Source organism: Balaenoptera acutorostrata, chromosome 21 (assembly GCF_949987535.1).
Source record: "Balaenoptera acutorostrata chromosome 21, mBalAcu1.1, whole genome shotgun sequence".
Taxonomy (NCBI): domain Eukaryota; kingdom Metazoa; phylum Chordata; class Mammalia; order Artiodactyla; family Balaenopteridae; genus Balaenoptera; species Balaenoptera acutorostrata.
In genome coordinates, this window is record NC_080084.1 from 8,036,692 (window position 1) to 8,060,496 (window position 23,805).

The following is a 23,805-nucleotide window of genomic DNA, read 5'->3' on the forward strand; positions in this document are numbered from 1 at the left end:
ATATCCAACCACGAAGTGTAGAGAAGCCACGGTGTTTGCACCAGTCTTTGCAAATACACGCATTTTGCCGCCTCCTGCGGTAAGTAACGTACTAGGAGGAACCTTGTTTGCTGTCTGTAATTTGAGCATTTTCATCCTTGCTCCTTCTCTTCACTGGGATTAGAAATTACTTCAAAAACCGCCGGCCTAAGGAAAAGACGCAAACAAAACTAGGCACCCACTTCATCTGAGAACTGGAACTCGCGCGGCTTTTCCTTCCTTAACCAGGAACCGAGAGTTTTCCCCTAGCCCGACCGGACCACCCGCGGCACGCTGGGCGGGCCCCCGGCCCCGGCCCCGGCCCCGCCCCCGGCCCCGGCCCGGCCCGAGGCCGCCGAGCGCTCCGCCCGCTTTTTCCTTCCGGCGCTTTCCGCGCGCGGCCTCCCGTGCGCCCCCTGCTGGCGCGCGTCTCGCTCCCGCGCTCCGCCCTCACTCAGCGCAACCGGCGTCGCTGTTCCGCCAGCGCGGCTCCAGGTCAGCGGAGCCATGTTCCCCCTGCTGCTGGTCCTGCTCACCGGCCTCGGCGGGCTGCACGGGGGCCGCAGTGAGTCCAGAGACCGTTCCCCTCGCTTTGTTCGGTCGGGTCGTTGCCCTCGTTGGTCCAGGATCCAGGCCTAGTGCTCCCTCCCGCCCCTCGCCCTCTCCTCCCAGAGCCTCCGGACCCTTGGCCTCGAGGTCTGCAGCCGAGGAGGCAGAGAGGCAGCCTCCGGGCGGAAAATCTTTTCATTTCCGTGGGGTGGTTTCCTTGTCTGTAAAACGGACAGAAAGGACAGGTGTGGCCCTTTTCTACCTACGGCGGTCTGCTCTTCTGGAAGTAATTGCATCGCCATGAAGAAGCTGTTTATCAATGAGTTCCCGATTTGGTGACCGCCGTCCTCCACCTTCTCCGTGGAAAATTGCAGATCACCCTTGTATTCAGTATTCTGTATCTTTTTTTCCTGCAAGGATCCCAGTTTCTTGATGCACCCGTGTTTTCTTATTTCCATACCTCTTTTACAAAACTAATTTGTTACTGTTACCTAGTCAAACCGCCCGACCGTCTGCGTGTGTGTAGAGAATAAAAAGTTAAGATTTGACAAGGCTTAAGAAATTTATCGCTAAGAATGACCGAAGGACAGCAGAAAGGAAAAGCAGATGCATAGATTATAAGAAAAACTTGGTAATGTAGAGAAACAAATGAATTGGGTTTAGAAATGAATAATGCAAGATTACAAGTATCACAGTAACTCTGCTTATTTTTTGTTTTAGATCCTCACAAAACGTTTCTGCAGACCACAGTTCCTGAAAAGATTTCAACATCCGAGGCAATAGAAGATCCGGAAAATAATGTAATTGGGAAAAAATATTTTTATTTCTTAAATTGTGTTCAGTTGCTTTTAATATCAAGACCCTTGTAGCTGAAGGTGGGCTCTGGCTCTTGGAGGCACAGCTGACCACTCAGACCAGGTTCACAAGGAGGAGCATTTTGATGTGTGTTTGTGTGTGTGACTCTGTATTTGTGTGTTTCTGTTGAGGATGAAGGATTCTAAGGAGGGTCCACCAGGGCCAGCACTAGGGAGAGGCAAGCAAAGTGCTTGACTCAGGTGCAGAATTTAAGGGAGTGGCAAAAAACTGGGATTAGGGTGAGGCTGAATGAGGTTAGACAGGGTCGGATCCTGTCTTTCTTTAAGATATTGATATTTTTTTCCATCACGGAAGTTTTGCATTAATTTTGATTGTTTAAAGTATTGCATTGAAATAGTATTTATCTTGATTACTGAGTTTTCTGGGCCCCGCCCCTAGTCCTAGGCCTGCGGATTTGCCCGCAGCTACTTACCTCAACTTTCAGTTAGTCAGGGAAGAGCTGAAAGTGATCAGTGAGTGAAAGAAGGATCAGCTGATTTTTCAAGTTAAGAGACAGTCTGTGTCAGCTTTTCATCCATAGCTTGGAGGGGGACAGTTTTCTCGGTGTTGTGTTTAGAGGCCTCTAGATACCAATTAAATAAGCTTCCCACTCATTTTGCCTAGTTGTTCAACTTTTTTTTTTTTCCCCCAATTGCATGTGGAGATAAACTGATTTGGGAATGTCAAAAGTTCTTCATTTTGGCCAGTGTAATTTTAAATCATCTTGGGTAAAATGGACCCATTTAGATAGATATTTACAGGATGAGGGTCCACAGGTGTTAAACATAGGGCCAGCTGATGTTACTTCTTTGATAGTGGCAGTGGATTTTAACCTGGCACTTGAAAATTTGCTTGCAATTTTGGAATCAAAAGATATTTCTGGTAGTTGTGCGTTCAGCTAGACGTTTGGGCAGAAAGACTGCTGATACACAGAATGGAAAACCATTACAGTGCCTGCTACAATTCTTACATCTTCTTCCTCTGAATTTTTCTTAATCCCTCAAATTTGTTATATGACCTTCTTTGGTACTGTAGGAGGAAATCATTTATTTTGTTTGCCTAGCTGTTAGTATGTGCTGGTTTATATTTGACTTTCCACCATTTTTGATGTTTAGTGAACAATTGCAAACTGCACAAAGAGCTCCAAAAGGACTTTTTCCTCAGTTGAGGAGTTTCTACTGTTAGCAAATTCATTACAAAATTTGCACTTGCCTTTTTGACATTTTGGGGTTTAAATATACGCATATAAAATATAGGTAATAGTTCCAAGACATTTCAAAAAGAATTGAAAATATTGAATTTGAAAATCTTGCAGCTGTGTCAGTGAAACTGTCACACGTTCAAACTCATAACTAATCATAAATGAGCTGAACTGTTGAAAAGATTGTGAACCTGTGAACAAACTATAAACTGAACTTGATATGTTATTTAAAAAAATGGGGAACTTCCAATTTGCCTGTAAGGACCAGTTGTAAACACAGTCTTGCTGAAGAAAGCCAGAGTTAATGTTATATAAGGTTTTGGGAAGCCTGGTGTCAGGGAGCCATGGGCTTTTCAGAAGTTAGAGTGTTTAGGTGTTGGCAGGCTTTCAGCTGTGTTAGTGCAGTTAGTACAGGAAGACTACTTGCTGGCCTTCTCACTTTCAGAATCCTCATCAGTGCAGTGTCAGAGGAGGGAGGCACTTACTGACTCCTGTCTAGAAGCTGTGGCTGTCACTGATTGGCTGACTTTCAGAAACTTGGGGCTGTCATTGATTTACTAACTTGCAGAAGCTAGTTATTTGAGTGTGGCTCTTCTAACCACATGCCATTGGTAGTTTGATAGGGATTGCATTGAATCTGTAGATTGCCTTGGGTAGTATGGTCATTATAACAATATTAATTCCTCGAATCCATGAACACAGTATATCTTTCCATCTGTTTGTGTCATCTTCAATTTCTCTCATCAGTGTCTTATGGTTTTCTGAGTACAGGTCTTTTACCTCCTTGGTTAGATTTATTCCTAGGTATTTTATTCTTTTTGATGCAATTGTAAATTGGATTGTTTTCTTAATTTTTATTTCTGATAGTTTATTGTCAGTGTATAGAATGCAACAGATTTCTGTATATCAGTTTTGTGTCCTGCAACTTTACTGAATTCATTTATTCTAATAGTTTTTTGGTGGCCTCTTGATGATATTCTATACATAGTATCATGTTGTATGGAACAGTGACAGTTGTAGTTCTACCATTTCAATTTGATCTTCTTTTATTTATTTTTTGTCTGATTACTCTGGCTAGGCTTTCCAGTACTATGTTGAATAAAAGTGATGAGAGTGAGAATCCTTGTTTTTTTCCTGGTCTTAGAGGAAAAGCTTTCAGTTTTTCACCATTGAGTATGTTAGCTGTGGGCTTGTCAGATATGGACTTTATTATGTTGAGGTATCATAAGTGATGCTGAGTTTTGTCAAAAGCTTTTTCTGCATCTATTGAGATGATCATATGACTTTTACTCTTGAATTTGTTAATGTGGTGTATCACAGTATTTGATTTGTAGATATTGAAATGTCCTTGTATCTTTGACGTAAATCCAATTTGATCATGGTGTATGGTCCTTTGAATTTTATTGTTTAATTTGGTTTGCTAATATTTTGTTGAGGATTTTTGCCTCTATGTTCATCAGTGATGTTGTCCTATAATTTTTTTTTGTGTGTGTGATGTCTTTGTCTGGTTTTGATATCAGGCTGATGCTGGCTTCATAGAATGAGTTAGGGAGTGTTCCTTCCTCTTTAATTTTTGGGAATAGTTTGAGAAGGACAGGTGTTAACTCATCTTTTAATGTTTGGTAGGATTCATCTGTGAAGCTATCTGGTCCTGGACTTTTGTTTGTTGGGAGTTTATTTAAATTACTGATTCAGTTCATTACAATTCTATTCATATTTTGTATTTCTTCTTGATTTAGTCTTGGTAGATTGTACATTTCTAGGAATTTATCCATTTCTTCTGGATTGTCCATTTTATTGGTGCATAATTGTTCACAGTACTCTCATGATATTTTGTAGCTCTGGTGTGTTTATTATAACTTCTTTTTTATTTCTGATTTTATATGGGCCCTCATTTTTCTGGTGAGTGTGGCTACAGTTTTATTGATTTTATTTATCTTTTCAAAGCACCAGCTCTTAGTTTCATTGATTTTTTTTTTTAAGTCTCTATGTCATCTATTTCTGCTCTGATCTTTTTGTTATCTTTCCTTCTACTAACTTTGGGTTTTGTTGGTTCTTCTTTTTGTAGTTCCTTTAGTTGTAAGGTTAGGTTGTTTATTTGAGATTTTGTTTCCTGAGATAGGCTTGTATCACTAGAAACTTCCCTCTTAGAACTGCTTTTGCTACATTCCATAGAATTTGGATCACTTTGTTTCCATTTTCATTTGTCTCCAGGTAGTTTTTGATTTCCTATTTGATTTCCGCAGTGACACATCAGTTGTTTAGTAGCATATTGTTCAGACTCTACGTGTTTGTGTTTTTTGCAATTTTTTTCTAGTTTTGATTTCTAGTCTCATACCTCTGTGGTTGGGAAAAGAAATGCTTGATGTGATTTCAGTAGTCTCAGATTTACTGAGACTTGTTTTTGGCATAATATGTGATCGATTCTGGAGAATGTTTCAAGTGCATTTGAAAAGAGTGTGTATTCTTTTGCTTTTGGATGTAATGTTCTGTAAGTATCTCTGAAGTGCATTTTGTAATGTGTCATTTAAGGCCAGTGTTTCCTTATTAATTTTGTGTCTGTATTATTTGTCCACTGATGTAAGTGGAGTGTTAAAAACCTCACTGTTATTGTGTTACTCTCAATTCTTCCTTTTGTGTTTGTTAGTATTTGCTTTATGTATTTAGGTGCTCCTGTGTTGAGTGCATATATATTTACAATTGTTATATCTTCTTGTTGGCTTGATCCTTTTATCATCTGTGCCATTGGACTGTTTTTCCTATTTTGACCCATATTCCACTGCCTTAATTACCGTAGCTTTATTAGAAGTCTTAATATAAGTTAGTATAGGTACTCCTACTTTTCTTTCAAAACTTTAAAGGTGTCATTCCATTGCCTTCTGGTGTCCATTGTTTCAGTTGTAGAGTTACATTATTTATTTATTTATTTTTTAAAAAAAATTTATTTAATTTATTTATTTTTTATACAGCAGGTTCTTATTAGTTATCTATTTTATACATATCGGTGTATACATGTCAATCCCAGTCTCCCAATTCATCCCACCACCACCACCCCTGCCACTTTCCCCCCTTGGTGTCCATATGTTTGTTCTCTACAGCTGTCTCTATATCTGCCTTGCAAATCAGTTCACCTGTACCATTTTTCTACATTCCACATATATGCGTTAATATACAAAATTTGTTTTTCTCTTTCTGACTTACTTCACTCTGTATGACAGTCTCTAGATCCATCCACACATAATTTATTAAGAATTATTTTGAAAGTAATGGGTCATTTTTCTCTTACTGATTTTTGGGTATGTTCTCTTTGTCTTTTGTTTTAAATGTTTGAGCATGACATGCCTAGGTTTACTTTCTTTGTGTTCATCCTGTTTTGGAATAATAGAATATTTTGAGACTGTGGGTTGATATCTTTCATTAGCTTTGAAAATATCAGCCATGAATTTTTAAAATGTCATTTCTTTCCTGGTCTTATCTTTATCATATTTTTTTGGACTATAATTACATGAGTGTTAGACATTTTTAATTGGTCACATTTCTCTTGTTTTCTTTTTCATATTTTTCTCTCTGTGTTTCAATCTGGATATTTTCTACTGACCTATATTCCTGTCACCAATCTTATCCCCTGCTATGTCTAATATTCTCTTATACCCTTTTATTGAATTTTTAATAACAGATATTGATTTTTTCTTCTGTGAAATCAGAAATTTATTTCTGATTTTAATTCCTTTATTAAAGATGCTATACTTCTACTGAAATTCTCCATCTTCTTCTCATTTTAATCATGGTCATTTTATAGATATTACTGTGGCTTTGTTATTATTCTCTTTTTTATTTGTTTTTTAAAAAATTTGATCCTGTTCTTTAGCATTTGTTGTAATTTTTTAATGGAAAAAATGGTGTATTCATATACTAGAGCTCCCATAACAAAGAAACACAAACAATGTGGCTTAAACAACAGAAACTTACTATCTCATAGTTTTGGAGGCTAGAAGTCCAAGATCAAGGTGCTCGCAGGGTTGGTTCTTTCAGGGACTATGAGGGGTGGATCTGCTCCAGGCCTCTATCGTTAGCTTATAGATAGATGTCTTCGTATGAATCTTCACGTGGGATTCTCCTGTTGTGTATGTTTGTGTCCAAATTTACTTTTTTTTTTTACAAGGTTACCACTCACATTGGATTAGGGCCCACACTAATGACCTCTCCTTAACTTGATTACCTCTGTAAATGCCCTGTCTCTGAATAAGGTCCCATTCTGAGGTACTGAGGTTAGGAATTCACATGTAAATTTGGATGGAGGGGGACACAGTTGAACCCAAACTGTTGGATGCTGTGTATGAAAAGTTGTAGAAGCTCTGGATGATGTCTATTTTGAGTTTTTCTCTCCTGTCAGTTTTGTACATTTCTTGTTAATTGCATCCTAGTTTTGTCGTTGTTTTGCTTTGTAAGACATGTGGATTTTAAATTTTATTGGTGCTATCATATTCCCCTTTATTTTTCATCATATTTATTTAATAAGAAGGCATTTTTAGAGGGTGCAATTTTCAGGTCCCCTCAAGCTTGCACTTAGACTTCTTTGTAGAGTGTCATTCAAATGATTCTTCTCAGAACATTTATCTGCTGCAACAAACCTTGCTCTGTTCTAATAGAAAGTTAAAGAACTGAAAACTTTTAAATGGCTATTTCTCTTGCTAAAATAAGTTTTTTAAATTAACCAAATAAATAATTTAATGAATCTTATATTTTCTGTTATCTTCTAGAGGGTTCTCTAGACATGTCTCTGCCCTTCCTCTATCCTCTCCTACCTTCTATTCCAGAGGAATTTCATTGCTTGCATTCAATAAAGTGCAATGGTACTTATTGTGTTATCTTGCTAGAGATGTAGTAGATTTCTTGTAGTTCTATCTTTTAGGAGTGTCTTTTCCAATGAGCAGGAAAATTTACTTCCCAGGAGGGCTGGGAGTGAGGAAGCAAAGGTTTCTCTCAAGTGAGGTGGGCATCTTGGCATTTGCCTTGGGCATGGTGAATTGGTGGTGTGTGTCTAAGCCAAAAGATAATTATCAGCAAGCTTGTCCCTCGGATATGTGAGTAACGGTGAATAGGAGGCAATTCAATTCAGAACCCTGAAGATTCAAATATCCACATGGGAAGGGAAGCACATATGATAGTTACATATTATTACTAATTTTGTCAATTTTAAAAGCATAACTTGAAGAAAACATTTTTTGCATATATTATTTACAAGTGTTATTGAAATTTTTTTGGATGCTCATGTACAGGTTGCTTATATCATTACAATAGAAGGAAAACCATATATTATCCATCTCAAAAAGCAGTAAGTAATTATTTTATCTTTTCAAATTTTAATTTTTTGGTTTCTTGATTTTTAAAAATAATTACAAATAGGGTGATTTCAATTCAAATGTATATTTGATACATATATACATTTGATACCTATTGTATGTCAGTTATTGGGTAAAGTCGTAGGCATACAAAAGGCAATAAAACATGGGCACAGGTAAATAATTTATAATATAGAAAGATATATTCAAACACATCAATAGAGAAATGGAGAATTGTTTTATAATGCGTTAAGATAAATGTATAGATAGTATTCTTTGGAAATCAGAGAAGGCTTTTTGGAAAGAGATGACTTGAGCGAAGATACTTAGTTAGCTCTGTAAAGAAGTGGGATAGTGTTGGGGGACATTCTGTTTCAAGGAAATCATGTGCAGGTGTGAGACAGACTGGATTTTGTGGTGTGCAAAAAGTAGTGTGAATGACTGAAGGACGTATTTATTGAGGATAGAAGTAAAACATTTTGGAAAAGTAGGCAGGAGCCGGACTGTAGAAGATCTAGAATGCCATGATAAGGGTATTAGAAGCCAAAATGTTTTTAAGCGTGTACTTATATAGGTCCATTGAGTCTTTATAGGCAGTTTCTGAGGAGGTAAAAGTGGAAGTAAGGTGTCTAATTATATGATTATATAATAGTTTAGGTGAGTGATGATAGTGGCTTGAACAATGATCATAGCGCTGGAAAGAAAAATTCAGTAAACCTTGAGGATAGATTTGGTAGAATGATTGGGAAACAGTGAGGAATCTTGGATAATTTAGTTGTTGCTTAAGAAAATTGGTAGGTTATAGTGTAATAAGATGAGGGATATTAATGAAGGAGATATTTATGTGAGGAAGGGGTGAGTTTGGTTTGCATTGCTTATAAGATATTCAAGTGGGTTTTTTTTCCCTTAGGTATATGAATGTAGGGATTTGAATCTCTAAGGAGAGATTGACAATAGGGATATAGATTTAGCAGTAATCAATAGTTTGGTGTAATTTTTTTTAATGAGAGCTTACAGAGTGCTTACAAATACACTGGTGGCTAAAGATGGAATCTTGGGAAAGACCAATATTTCTCTTTTCGGTTCAACCAAAAGAGATCAAGCTAGAAGGGTCAGGGAGGTAGGAAGAGAAGCAGAAGAGTGATGTGTGATGTAAATTAAGTGATTAGAGTGAGTGGTCACAGTTTTCAAAATGATGCTAGAAGTCCAGTGCAATGATAATTTTAAAACTGTCTTTCGGATTTGACATTCTGGTGGTTATGAATCTTTTCCGGAGCAGTTCAGGGTGAATAAGAATTGACAAAGCGAAGAAACTGTGTGTAGACTACTCTTTTGGTAAAATCTGTTGAGGATTGAAAATATGTAGGGAATAGCTAGAGGAGGACACAGGGCCAAGGGAGAGTTATTTAGGATGATAATGACTTGACAGTAAACTTTCAATAGTGTTAAGATAAAAACCAGTAGAGAGGAAGAGTTTGAAATTACAGTACCAATAAAGTATGTATCTTCAATACATGGCACAGAATAGGATGCATAGCACAAGTGTTTGCTTTGAACAAAAGAAGTAGTCATTCTCTGGGAATAAATATAAGGAGTGAGGATGGGTACAGGTGATCTGATGAGGTGACATGGAAGTTATTGAGATGATTGACAGGAGTGGTGTCAAGTTTTTGAATAATTACTGAGGAGAATGAAAGAAAATTCAGACCAAGGTTATTGGGAAGAACTTGGTACTTAGTTAAGCTTAGTGAGTAAGAATTTGTAGTGATGCTAAAAAATCTTTCAAAATTCTGTCCTAACCCTACATTTTAATTTTGAGATTCAAGTTTAAAATCTGGAATTAATGAGCAATAATGACAGAGAATTGAAAGTTCTTTGTTGGAAATTGAGACCTATGTTATTTCACTATTTGATATTTCTAGCAATTTGGGTCGTTCATTATCATGCATTTTAGTATTATGTGTCACTATAATTAAAATGCCTCCCTCTACCCCTAATTTATTGTAAATGACAAGTATTGGGGCAATAGGATATGCCAAGATAATTGGCACTACTTTAAATTCCTCCCTCAAAAGGAAAATTGGTATTATGAAAAATAATTTTTCTATGTCTTCTGTTCACAATTTGACCATGTTTTGGTGATTTCTGCCTAGATCATTTTTATCTTCAGCTTCTGTTGTTTATTCTTATGACAAAGATGACACCCAACATTCTCAGCCTTTGCTAGCTCAGGTAAGACTTAGGTATTTTGTTACAGATTTCTTATTCTGGATTTTCTTTAAAAATACAAATATTATGAAAGTTTAGAATATTATTTTACACATTCACTGAAATCAAATAATGTGGACTATTTCTTATTTCTACCTGGCACAACTTCATTGGGTAATGGCCACTCATATTAAAGTACTAAGGTAGTGAAAGTAAAAAGTATAAGTGAGATATCTGGGATGTCCATTTCAAAAAGAACTTAATCATTTGTTTCTCTCTGTGTTTTTTTTTTTCAGATGGATTGCAATTATCATGGATATGTTGCAGGTTTTCCAAATTCTCTTGTATCACTCAACATTTGTTCAGGACTCAGGTTGTAGCCTGTTTAAAGACATTCCATTTGCCAGTATTAGATCTTGCTAGTCTATAAGTTGATCCTTTATGTATCTTTTCTAGTTCTACAGTCACCTTTGTTATTTCAGTTCCCAAAGGCGTGAACCAGAATTACTGATAAAATAAAGTGTGTCACCCCAGCAGCATCCATTCCAGATGGGAGGCTACTTGTTGATTCTAACAGGATATGCTGCTTGAGGCTTTGAGCAATCTTGAGTGTAGGAGGTGCTGATTGGGTCTCTCCATACTAATCTAGTTTTCCCAAATTCTTTATGTTTTTACTCGTGTCTTAGTTTCCTAGAATGGTTGACAATGTGGAATGCCTGAGTCTGACAGGTACTTTGGCTCTGCTCATAGTCTTTCTTAGGCGAATAGCACCTTTAACTCAGCCACACAAATAAATGATTTAAGACACGAAGTGTCAGAGGAGAGGTGGAGATTTCAAAGAGAAGAAAGGGACCTAAGACTAAGGAAAAGAGTGCCTATGGCTCCTAAAGGTTGGCTTAGAAAATCAACACCCTAGGTAGAGGTCTTAACCCATTTAAGCACATGGATGCATGCCACTAACTTGCTTTCTTTAAGATAATCAAAATATTTTTATTAGGATATTTGTAATAAAAAGCCATACATATACTGTGTTATTACTGGTCCAGTTCTGGAGCAACACCTCAAAGAATAAAGAGATAAATAGAAAAACTAAGGTGACTTTAAATGTAAAAAAATTTTTGGCCAACATCAACATTTCTCATAGTTTCAGTAGAATCATATCAGATTTGTTTTTATTATTTTAACATTCAGGGGAATATTGCAGTTTAAAAACATCTCATATGGAATTGAACCAATGGAAGCTGTATCAGGATTCATGCACATGATTCATGAAGAAAAAAATGATATAACTAATATTCCTCTGTTACGGGAAAATGACACTTATCTCTATGATAGCTCACAGTATCAAGTCAGAAGAAGTTCAGAAGTAAGTGTGGACTGTTTAATTTAAAATTTTTCAGTATAATTTTATGAAATGAAAAATACTTTCAGAGCAAAATTTGGTGATATGCAAATTTTAAATTTGTTTTACTTTTTCATGATGGCTCTGCATGACTTTTCAAACGGATGGAGAATGAAATTAAGTTCTTTGTTATGCTTGTTATTAATGAAAGTTTAGCAAAAACTTAGGTAATTAATCTTGGAAACAGATATGTGAATATAAGATTAAATAAAGCAAAAAACTAATTTTCTCATGTGGGCATTTGGATAATTAATGTAAATTATTCCTTTTCCTCAATTATTCTGGTAATTTAGGTGAAAATAATATGTGATCTAGATTTCTAAATGAGTCTTTGTTAATGCGAGAATTCAGAAATGAATAATATCAGTGGCTTACATAAGGTACATGTAAAGCAAACTGATGAATTCTTCCTCCACAAAGACCTGTAAGCTGCCATAAATAACTTTCCTGGCTCTAGTGAACTGCCCATGATTGTAAACTTTAGTAATATTTTTCTAAACTACATTGTTTGTCAAAAGTAGTTTCTAATAATTGGTTAGCAGAAAATCTGCACACGTGGAAGACTACTATGAAAAATTATCACAAGGCTAAGGAAAGGAAACTTTTATGTTATAAACTTAATATTTCTAATTTCAGCTATTGCAAAAATCGAAATATACCTGGGTTCTTGTATAGCTTGGAGTCTCATTGAAAATTCTTATTAATCACAGGCATGCTTTGGACTGGAATTTTCTGAATAGTACATAAAATTTGTAGTTGAAAATCACCTTAATATGTAATCAGTAGCAACACGTCTCTCAGTTTATCTCTGAACATAATTTCAATAGAAGGCAAATTTTTGGAAATTTCTCAAGACTCATGTTGTATGTTTTTCAGAGACCTGGCTATTTCAAGTTATTCCCCCGATATCTTGACATGTATATTGTTGTGGATAAAAATCTGGTAGGTTCTTTTTTTTGCATTATTATTTTTAAATGATTTAACAATCGTCTTTAACCTGATTTCAAGGGTATAATAAAAATGTTAAAACCATTTTTTGATAAAAGTTTATTTTGCTTTTGCAATGAATGAATTCTTAAAAATTGTGAATACACCAAGTTTTTGTTAATTCATTTATTTTGTATTCTGGGCTCTCTAATTGCTTTTGTAAAGTGAACTATCTTTTCATTTTCTGAAGCTTGACAGCTATTTTTCTTTTTTTCAAAAGGACTACATCCTCAATGGAAGCATAGATTAGAACTCCTCCAAACCCTACCCCCGCATACAATAATATCTAATTGCCTCAGCCTAATTGGAAGGGTAGTCTACAAAACAGATATGCCGCTCCTCTTAAGCAAAGGGAGAAAACAAGTTATCTGTTTTGTTCTAGCTAAGTTCTAGGGGAACAAGTTATGTTTTGTTCTCCTAAGTTCAAGATAAATGAAATGACAGAAAATGAACAAAATTCTCATATTGAGGATGCATGACTGTACTTCAGGTCTTGTATAGGTTTGGGTTTTGCATTTATACAGCATAGGCAATTAGTAGATTCTAAGCTATGAGGCTACCTTTGTCCCAGGTTGGTAGATCTGAGGGCAGCTAATGGAAGCAAGTAGTATTTCTCTCTGGAGGAATGCAACTTCAAGCAGGATTCCTACAGATTAATATCAGCCATATATGAGCTCAAAATCCATAAGAGAATTAGCCACCATGTACAAGGATTAGCAAAACAAAAACTCATAGGTTAGACCCACAAATTTTTGAGATATTAAAATTTTAAGATATAAGTTATAAAATAAAGATATTTTTTCCCATAAGGAAGTCATTGGTTCTGAAGAGGTGAATATGAGGCAGGGAAGCTGAGCTAATGCTTGGCAGAGGTGACAGAAATTGAAGTGTATGACTCATTAAAGAGTTGATAGGTTTTTTAGTGTGGCTAAGCTGACCCAGTACAAAGTCAACACATGCACTACAATCACAGTCTTACAAAATTACAAAGCAATTAGAAGTAGGAAAGCAGAATTTTAAGCATAATCAACAAAAGGAAAGCAATAAAGGGAAATAAAAACGTACATTAAACGTTTGTTTCATAAATGTGGAACAAATTAAAGCTAATTAAGATAAAATATTTCAACTCAAATATGTAAGTAATTATATTAGATGTAGAGGGACTAAGTACTGCAGTTAAAATCCAAAGATAAATTTTAATTAAAAGCAAAGGCAGAGTATGATGTAAGACACACACACACACACACACACACACACACACACACACACACGTACATACAGACTCTGCTTACAACTGACATATCAAAAATATATGTCATGAAAGTAAAAGATTATAAAAATATACCATAAAAACAAATTTTCTAAAAACTTGTTTAGCTAGATTAATATCAGACAAAGTAGACTTTAAGATAAGTGTAAGTTATCTTTTACTGTGTAGCATACCACTCCAAAATTTAGTGGCCTAAACCAATAACCATTTATTTATTTGGTTGGGAGCCCAGAGATGTTTTTGGACTTTTATCAATCTCAGACCCTTTTTATCTAATCTGGTGGCCTTTTATTGATACAGTATCTTAAAACCTTTGTAGTCTTCTTTCTTTTCTCTTCTCTTTTTTTTCTTTTTACAGGATTACTTTTTAACCACCTGTTTTTCCTCACACAGAAAATGCTCTTTACTAAGATTTCAAAGACAGAGAGATACAGTTTAAAAGGTTTTAACAACTTCATTTAAACAAAATATACGTTGCTATGTGGTTACCAGTGGGCAGGTATGAGGATTAACTGCGACCTTTGTGAAGCCTAGTGGGGAGCTTGCAAAAGAAGTTCTCCTAGTGTCTTTTCTTGAAATAGCCCACCAGTGTGAAATCACCCATTTCTTGAATTGTTTTCTAATGAAGGAGTACAGAGTATTATGTTTGCTTAGCGTAATGTCCTAAAGTTTTTTCCATGTTGTAGCATGTGACAGGATGCCCTTCTTTTTTAAGGCTGCATAATATCCCATTGTGTGCCTATACAATATTTTCTTTATCCAGTCACCTGTTAATGGACCTTTGAGTTTCTTCCACCTTTTGGCTATTGTGAATAATGATGCAAGGAACATGAATGTGTAAATATTTCTTTGGGATCTTTCTTTTTTAAATGTTTGATAGAATTTTTTAGTGAATCTACCTGGTCCTGGATTTTACTTTATTGTGTGGTTTTTGATTACTGATTCATTTTCATTACTTACTCATTATTGATCTAGTAATATCTTTAATATTTTTGTGTATTTCAGTCTTGGTGTGTTAGGTTTCTAGGAATTTATGTTTTTTATGTTATCCAATTAGTTAGCATATAATTATTCATAGTAGTCTCTTATAATCCTTTTTATTTTTGTGATATCAGTTGTAATGTCCTCATTTTCATTTCTAATTTTAGTTATTTATATATTCTCTTTTTAAATTTTTTTTTATATTATATTGAAGTATAGTGAATTTACAGTGTTGTGTTAGTTTCAGGTGTACAGCCAAGTGATTCAGTTATACATATACATATATCTATTCGTTTTCATATTCTTTTCGTATATAGGTTATTACAAGATACTGAATATAACTCCCTGTGCTATACAGTAGGTCCTTGTTGATTATCTACTTTATATATAGTAGTGTGCGTATGTTAATTCCAAACTCCTAATTTATCCCCCTCCCCACCTTTCCCTTTTGGTAACCATAAGTTTATTTTCTATGTCTATGAGTCTGGTTCTGTTTTTTAAATAAGTTCATTGGTACCATTTTTTTTAGATTCCACATAATGTGTGTTATCATATATTTGTGTTTCTCTGTCTGACTTACTTCACTTAGAATAACAATTTCCTGGTCTATCCATGTTGCTGCAAAGGGCATTATTTCATTCTTTTTATGGCTGAGTAATATTCCATTGTATATATGTACCACATCATCTTTATCCATTCATCTGTTGATGGACATTTAGGTTGCTTCCATGTCTTGACAATTGTAAATAGTGCTGCCGTGAACATTGGTGGTGCATGTACCTTTTTGAATTATGGTTTTCTTTGGATATATACACCCAGGAGTGGGATTGCTGGATCATATGTTAGCTCTCTTTTTAGTTTTTTAAGGAACCTCCATATGTTCTCCATAGTGGCTGCACCAATTTACATTCCCACCGATGATGTAGGAGGGTTCCCTGTTCTCCACACCCTCTTCAGCATTTATTGTTTGTAGACCTTTTGATGATGGCCATTCTGACCGGTGTGAGGTGATACCTTATTGTAGTTTTGATTTGCATTTCTCTAATAATTAGCGATGTTGAGCATCTTTTCATGTACCTTTTGGCTGTCTATATGTCTTCTTTGGAGAAATGTCTATTTAGATCTGCCCATTTTTGATTGTGTTGTTTATTGTTTTGATATTGAGCTGTGCTTGTATATTTTGGAGATTAATCTCTTGTTGGTCACATCATTTGCAAAAATTTCCTCCCATTCCGTGGGCTGTCTTCATTTTGTTGATAGTTTCCTTTGCTGTGCAAAAGCTTTTAAGTTTAATTAGGTCCCAATTGTTTATTTTTATTTTTATTTTCATTACTCTAGGAAGTGGATCAAAAAAGATCTTGCTGCCATTTATGTCAGTTCTGCCTATGTTTTCGTCTTACATTTTAGGTCTTTAATCCATTTTGAGTTTATTTTGCTGTATGGTGTTAGAGAGTGTTCTTATTTCATTCTTTTACATGTGGCTGTCCACGTTTCCCAGCACCACTTATTGAAGAGGCTGTCTTTTCTCCATTGTATATTCTTGCCTTCTTTGTTGTAAATTAATTGACCATAGCTGTGTGGGTTTATTTCTGGGCTTTCTATCCTGTTCCATTGATCAATATTTCTATTTTTGTGCCAGTACCATACTCTTTTGATTAGTATAGCTTTGTAGCATAGTATGAAGTCAGGGCGCCTGATTCCTCTAGCTCCATTTTTGTTTCTCAGTATTGATTTGACTATTCAGGGTTTTTTGTGTTTCCATACACATTTTAAGATTTTTTGTTCTAGATCTGCCAAAAATGCCATTGGTAATTTGATAGGGATTGCATTAAATATGTAGATTGCCTTGGGTAGTATAGTCATTTTGACAATATTGATTCTTCCAATCCAAGAACATGGTATATCATTCTATCTGTTTGTGTCATCTTTGATTTCTTTCTTCAGCAGTTTTCAGACTATAGGTCTTTTGCCTTTTTAGGTAGTTTTATACCTAGGTATTTTCTTCTTTTTAATGAGATGGTAAATGGGATTGTTTCCTTAACTTCTCTTTCTGATCTTTTGTTGTTAGTGTATGGAAATGCAATAGATTTCTGCATATTAGTTTTGTATCCTGCAACTTTACCACATTCATTGATGAGCTGTATTAGTATTCTGGTAGCATCGTTAAGATTTTCTATGTATAGTATTATGTCATCTGCAAACAGTGACAGTTTTACTTCTTCTTTTCCAGTTAGGATTCCTTTTGGTTTCTTTTTCTTCTCTGATTCCCATGGCTAGGACTTCTGCAACTATGTTGAATAAAAATGGCAAGAGTGGACATCCTTGCCTTGTTCCTGGTCTTAGAGGAAATGCTTTCAGTTTTTCACTGTTGAGAATTATGTTTGCTGTGGATTTCTCATATATGGCCTTTATTATGTTGAGGTATGTTCCCTCTATGCCCACTTTCTGGAGGGTTTTTTTTATCATAAATTGGTGTTGAATTTTGTCAAAAGCTTTTTCTGCCTCTATTGAGATGATCATATGGTTTTTATTCTTCACTTTGTTGATGTGGTGTATAACACTGGTTAATTTGTGGATATTGAAGAGTCCTTACATCCCCGAGATAAATCCCACTTGACCACAGTGTATGATCCTTTTAATGTATTGTTGGATTTGGTTTGCTAGTGTTCTGTTGAGGATTTTTGCATCTATGTTCATCAGTGATATTGGCCTGTAATTTTCTTTTTTTGTGGTATCTTTGTCTGATTTTGGTGTCAGGGTGATGATGGCCTCATGGAATGAGTTTCAGAGTGTTCATCCCTCTGCAATTTTTTGGGAATATTTTCAGAAGGATAGGTGTTAACTCTTCTCTAAATGTTTGATAGAATTTGCCTGTGAAGCCATCTAGTCCTGGACTTTCGTCTGTTGGGAGTTTTTAAATTACAGTTTCAATTTCGGTACTTTGTGATTGGTCTGTTCATGTTTTCTATTTCTTCCTGCTTCAGTCTTAGAAGGTCGTACCTTTCTAAGACTTTGCCCATTTCTTCTAGGTTGTCCACTATAGTGATATATACTTGCTTTTAGTAGTCTTTTATGATCCTTTGTATTTCTGTGTTGTCATTTGTAACTTCTCCTTTTTCATTTCTGATTTTATTGATTTGAGCCCTCTCCTTTTTTTCCCTCATGAGTATGGCTAAAGCTTTATCAATTTTGTTTATCTTTTCAAAGAACCAGCTTTTAATTTCATTGATCTTTTATTGTTTTCTTCTTCTCCATTTCATTTATTTCTGCCTTGATCTTTGTGATTTCTTTCCTCCTACTAACTTTGGGTTTTATTTGTTCTTTCTCTAGTTGCTTTAGGTGTAAAGTTAGGTTGTTTATTTGAGATTTTTCTTGTTCCCTGAGGTAAGATAGTATTGCTATAAATTTGTCTCTTAGAACTGCTTTTGCTCTGTCCCATAGGTTTTGGATCATCGTGTTTTCATTTTCATTTGTCTCTAGGTTTTTTTGATTTCATCTTTGATTTCTTCAATGATCCATTGGTTGTTTAGTACCATATTGTTTAGCCTCCACGTGTTTGTGTTTTTTGCAGTTTTTTTCTTGTAGTTGATTTTCTAATCTCATAGTGTTGTATTCAGAAAAGATGTTTGATATGATTTCAGTTTTCTTAAATTTACTGAGGCTTGCCTTATGGCCCAAGATGTGATCTATCCTCAGTAATGTTCCTTGTGCACTTGAGAAGAATGTGTAATTGCTGCTTTTCTATGGAACACTGTATAGATATCAATTAAGTCCACCTGATCTAATGTGTCATTTAAGGACTGTGTTTCCTCATTGATTTTCTGTCTGGATGATCTCTCCATTGTTGTAACTGGGGTGTTAAAGTCCCCCACTATTATTGTGTTACTATCAATTTCTCCTTTTATACCTTTTAACATTTGCCTTATATATTGAGGTGCTCCTGTGTTGTGTGCATATATATATATGTGTGTGTGTACAATTGTTATATCTTTCTCTTGGATTGATCCCTTGATCATTATGTAGTGTCCTTCTTTGTCTCCTGTAACAGTCTTTATTTTAAAGTCTATTTTGTCTGATATGAGTATTGCTATTGCAGCTTCCTTTTGATTTCCATCTGCATGGAATACGTTTTTCCATCCCCTCACTTTCAGTCTGTATAGGTTTCTAGATCTGAAGTGAGTCTCTTGTAAACAGCATATACATGGGTCTTGTTTTTTTTTTTATCTGTTCAGCCAGTCTATGTCTTTTGATTGGAGGATTTAATTCATTTGCATTTAAGATAATTACCAATATGTGTGTTTTTATTGCCATTTTAAAAATTGTTTTGGATTTTTTGTAAGCTGTTTTTCTTCCTTTTCTCTTTTGTTCTCTTTTCTTGTGATTTGATGACTATGTTTAGTGTTGTGTTTGGATTCCTTTTTATTTTTTGTGTGTATATCTAACGTAGTTTTTTGGTTTATGGTTTCCATGAGGTTTTGATACAGTGGTCTATATATATAAAAGTTTGTTTTAAGTTGGTTGACTGTTAATTTCAAGTGCATTTCCAATATCCTGAATTTGTATTCTCCTCTTCTCATGATTGCTGGTTTTGATATCATATTTTTGTGTGTATGATTTCTTGACTATGCTACATGTTTGCCTTTACAGGTGAGCTTTCCCATTTGTTTTCTTTTTTCTAGTTGTTGCCTTTTCTTTTCCGCCTAGTTTTTCCTTTAGCATTTGTTGTAAAACTGGTTTGGTGGTGCTGAATTCTTTTGCTTGTCTGTAAAGCTTTTGATTTCTCTGTCAAGTCTGAATGAGAGCCTTGCTGGGTAGAGTATTCTTGGTTATAGGTTTTTCCCTTTCATCACTTTAAATACATTGTGCCACGCCCTTCTGGCCTGCAGAGTTTCTGCTGAAAAATCAGTTGATAATTTTATGGGAATTCCTTTGTATGTTTTTTGTTGCTTTTCCTTTGCTGCTTTTAAGATTTTCTCTTTGTCTTTAATTTTTGTCAATTTGATTAATATGTGTCTCAGCATGTTCCTCCTTGGTGTTGTCTTGTATGGGACTCTCTGCCCTTCCTGGACTTGGGTGACTTCTTTCCCATATTAGGGAAGTTTTTGGCTATTATCTCTTTGAATATTTTCTCAGGACCTTTCTCTCTTTTCTCCTTCTGGGACCCCTATAATGTGAATGCTGTTTTGTTTAATGTTGTCCCAGAGGTCTCTTAGACTGTCCTCTTTTCTTTTCATTCTTTTTTTCTTTATTCTGTTTTGTGGCAGTGATTTCCACCATTCTGTCTTCCAGCTCACTTATCTGTTCTTCTACCTCTTTTATCTTGCTACTGATTCCTTCTAGTGTATTTTTCTTTTCAATTATCGTATTGTTCAACTCTGTTCTTTAGATCTTCTTGATCTTTCTTAAACATTTCTTGTATCTTCTCATTCTGTGCCTCCTTTCTTTTTTCGAAATCTTGGATCATCTTTACTATCATTACTCTGAATTATTTTTTCAGGTAGATTGCCTATCTCCACTTCACTTAGTTGTTTTTCTGGGGTTTTATCTTGTTCCTTTGTCTGGAACATATTCCTCTGCCATTCCATTTTGTCTGACTTTCTGTGTTTGTGGTCTCTGTTCGAGAGCCTACAGGATTGTAGTTCTGCTTCCTTCTGGTGTCTGCCCCCTGGTGGGTGAGGCTGTTCTAAGAGGCTTGTGCAGGCTTCCTTGTGGGAGGGCCTGGTTCCTGCCCACAGGTGTGTGGAGCTGGGTCTTTTCCCTCTGGTGGGCATGGACATGTCAAGAGGTGTGTTTAGAGCAACTTTGGGCTCAGGACTACTTTAGGCAGCCTATCTGCTGATGGGTGGGCTGTGTTTCTGCTCTGTTGGCTGTTGGGCCTGAGGCATCCCAGCACTTGAGCCTACAGGCCATTGGATGGGGCCAGGTCTTGCTGTCAAATGGCCGCTTCCAGGAGAGCTCACCCCAATGAGTACTCCCAGGTACCTCTCTCACCAGTATCTGTGTCACTGCAGTGAGCCAAAGCTGTCCCCCACCTCCCCAGGAAATGCTCCAAGACCAGCAGGTAGTTTTGCCCAGGCTCTTATGAAGTCACTGCTTTTTCTCTCAGTCCCAGTGCACACAGGAACCTGGGAGGAGAGGCTTCCTTTTCCTGATGAGTAACTCATGGAGACTGCTGGACTCATCCATCCGTCATACTCCATGAGGGCCATGGGAGCCTTTCAAATCTGTATCTTCTCTTTTTTTTAAGTAAGTAAATGTGGTTGTTTTCTTAATTTCTCTTTCTGCTAGTTCATTGTTACTGCATAGAAAGACTATAGATTCCTGTATAATGATTGTGTACCTTGTAACTTTATTGAATTTGTTTATTAGTTATAATAGGTTTTGGTGGGGTCTTTCAGATTTTCTATATGTAAAATTATGCTATCTGCAAATAGGTCAGTTTTACTTCTTCTTTCTGATTTGGATGCCTTTTATTTCTTTTTCTTGCCTGATTGCTTTTCCTCAAACTGTGTTGAATAAGAGTGTGATAGTGGGCATCTTTGTCTTGTTCTCGATCTTGGAGGGATAGCATTCTATTCTTCAGCATTGAATATAGTGTTTGCTGTGGGTTTGTCATATACAGCCTTTATTATATACATTTTACTGATAGTTTTTATCATACAGATGTTAAATGTTGTCAAAAGCTTTTTCTGCATCTATCGAAATGGTCATATGGTTTTTATTCTTCAGTTTGTTAATGTGGTGTATCATGCTAATTGATTTCTGGATGTTGAACCATTTTTGTGTCCCTGGAATAAATCTCACTTAATCATGGTGTATGATCCTTTTAACGTATTGTTGTATTTGGTTTACTAATGTTTTGTTGAGGATTTTTGCATCTATATTCATCAGAGATATTAGGCTGTAATGTACTTTTTTGTGTGTTGTACTTGTCTAATTTTGGTAGAAGAGTAAGGTTGGCCTTGTAAAATGAGTTAGGAAGCATATCTTCCTCCTTAATTTTTTGGGAACAGTTTGAAAAGATTGATATTAAAGCTTCTTAGACTGTTTGGTAGAATTCACCTATGTGGCCATTTCACCGTGGACTTTTGTTTTTTGGGAGATTTTTTTATTACTGATTCAATCTCCTTACTAGTGATTGGTTTATTCAGATTTTCTATTTCTTCATGATTCAGTCTTGAAAGGTTGTATAATTCTGAGAATTTATCCACTTGTATGTTGTTAAATTTCTTGGCATATAGCAGTTCATTGTATTCTCTCATAACCCTTGTATTTCTAAGGTATCTGTTGTAATTTCTCTTCCTTTGTTTCTGATTTTCTCTGAGTTTCTCTCTTTTTTCTTAGTCTAGCTAAAGGTTTGTCTTTTTTTCCAAAGAACCAGCCCTTAGTTTCATCCATCTTTTCTATTGTTTTATTAGTCTCGTTCATTTATTTTTGCTCTGATCTTTATTAATTCCTTTTTTGTCTACTGACTTTTTGCTTCACTTTTTCTTCTTTTTCTAGTTCCTTTAGGTATGGGTTAGGTTGGTTCTTTGAGATTTTTCTTAATTTCTTGAGGTAATCTGGCGTTGATATAAACTTCCCTTTTAGTACCGCATCCCACAGATTTTGATATGTGGCATTTTCATTTGTCTTCAGGTAATTTTTGACTTCTCCTTTGATTTTTTCTTTGATCCAATACTTGTTCAAAGAATGGTGTTTAGTCTCCACACACTTGTGATTTTCAGAGCTTTCTTCTTGTAGTTGATTTCTTGTTTCATAACATTGTGGTTGGGATAGGAGCTTGATATGATTTTAATTTTCTTAAATTTATGGAGACTTGTTTTGTTTCTCAACATATGGTCTGTCCTTGAGAAAGTTCCATGTGCACTTGAGAAGAATGTGTATTCTGATGCATTTAGATGGAATGTTCTGTACAAATCTATCAAATCCATCTTGTCTAATGTTTCATTTAAGGCCACTGTTTCCTTGTTGACTTTAGGTCTGTTAATAATTACTTTATATATTTTGGTTCTCCTATGTTTGGTGCATACATATTAATAACTGTTATGTGTTCTTGATGAATTGTTACTTTTATCATTATGTACTGTCCATTTTTGTCTCTTGTTACTTTTTTTGGCTTGAAGTCTATTTTGTCTGTTATGAGTATGGCTACACTCATTTTCTTTTGGCTGCCATTGGCTTGGAGTGTCATCTTCCATCCCATCACTTTGAGCCTATGTTTGTCTTCAGAGCCAAGATGTGTCTTCTGGAGGCAGCATATTACTGGGTCTTGTTTCTTAATCCATTCAGCCACTCTGCGTCTTTTGGTTGGTAAATTCAATCCATTTACATTTAGGGTGATTATTGATAAATGAGGTCTTCATAGTGCTGCTTTTGTTTTCTGGCTGCTCTATATCTCTATTGTTTCTTTTTTCTTGTGTTCCTGTTTGTCATTTTGGTTTGGTGGTTTTCCATGACGTTCTTCTCAGTTTCCTCTTTTTTTGTGTTTTATGTCTCTGTTCTAGATTTATATTTCGTGGTTATCATGAAGTTTGTATAAAACATCTCATGGATAAAATAGTTATTTTTCTGCTGGTAGCATCTTATCTTCATTTGCCTGTATGAGTTCCGTTCTTTTCCTCTTTCCTTTTTGTGTTTGTTATCTCAAATTATCTATCCCTTTTTATGTAGTGAGTTTGTTACCAAATTGAATTAGCTGTAGTCATTTTTCTACTCTACCCAGCTGCCTTTAACCTATATTCTATGAAGTGCTTAACAACAAATTCTAATACAGAGGTGCAATTTTTAAATTCTGTTTGTCTGTATATCATTTTACTCAAAGTTTTGTGTGCTTTTGCCTTTTCATTTTAGGTAGAAGAGCTCCTTTCAACATTTCCTATAAGACATGTCTAGTGGTAATGAACTCTCTCAGCTTTTGTTTGTCTGGGAAAGCCTTTATTTTTCCTTCATATCTGAAGGATAACTTAGCTGGATAGAGTATTCTTGGCAG

At 35.6% G+C, this 23,805-nt stretch overlaps 1 protein-coding gene across 1 annotated transcript in view; it reads left to right on the forward strand.

The window, feature by feature from the left end:
- Positions 1–513: 513 nt before the first annotated feature.
- The window catches only part of LOC102998338 (disintegrin and metalloproteinase domain-containing protein 5-like), a 156,304-nt gene continuing 133,012 nt past the window's right edge, over positions 514–23,805 (forward strand). Inside the window, exons 1-7 of the mRNA XM_007178417.1 lie at positions 514–583; positions 1,288–1,367; positions 7,903–7,958; positions 10,119–10,197; positions 10,470–10,546; positions 11,365–11,539; positions 12,452–12,517. Of these exons, the coding sequence (XP_007178479.1) occupies positions 526–583; positions 1,288–1,367; positions 7,903–7,958; positions 10,119–10,197; positions 10,470–10,546; positions 11,365–11,539; positions 12,452–12,517 (591 nt within the window). The 5' untranslated portion in view covers positions 514–525. The remainder of the gene's footprint in view (positions 584–1,287; positions 1,368–7,902; positions 7,959–10,118; positions 10,198–10,469; positions 10,547–11,364; positions 11,540–12,451; positions 12,518–23,805) is intronic.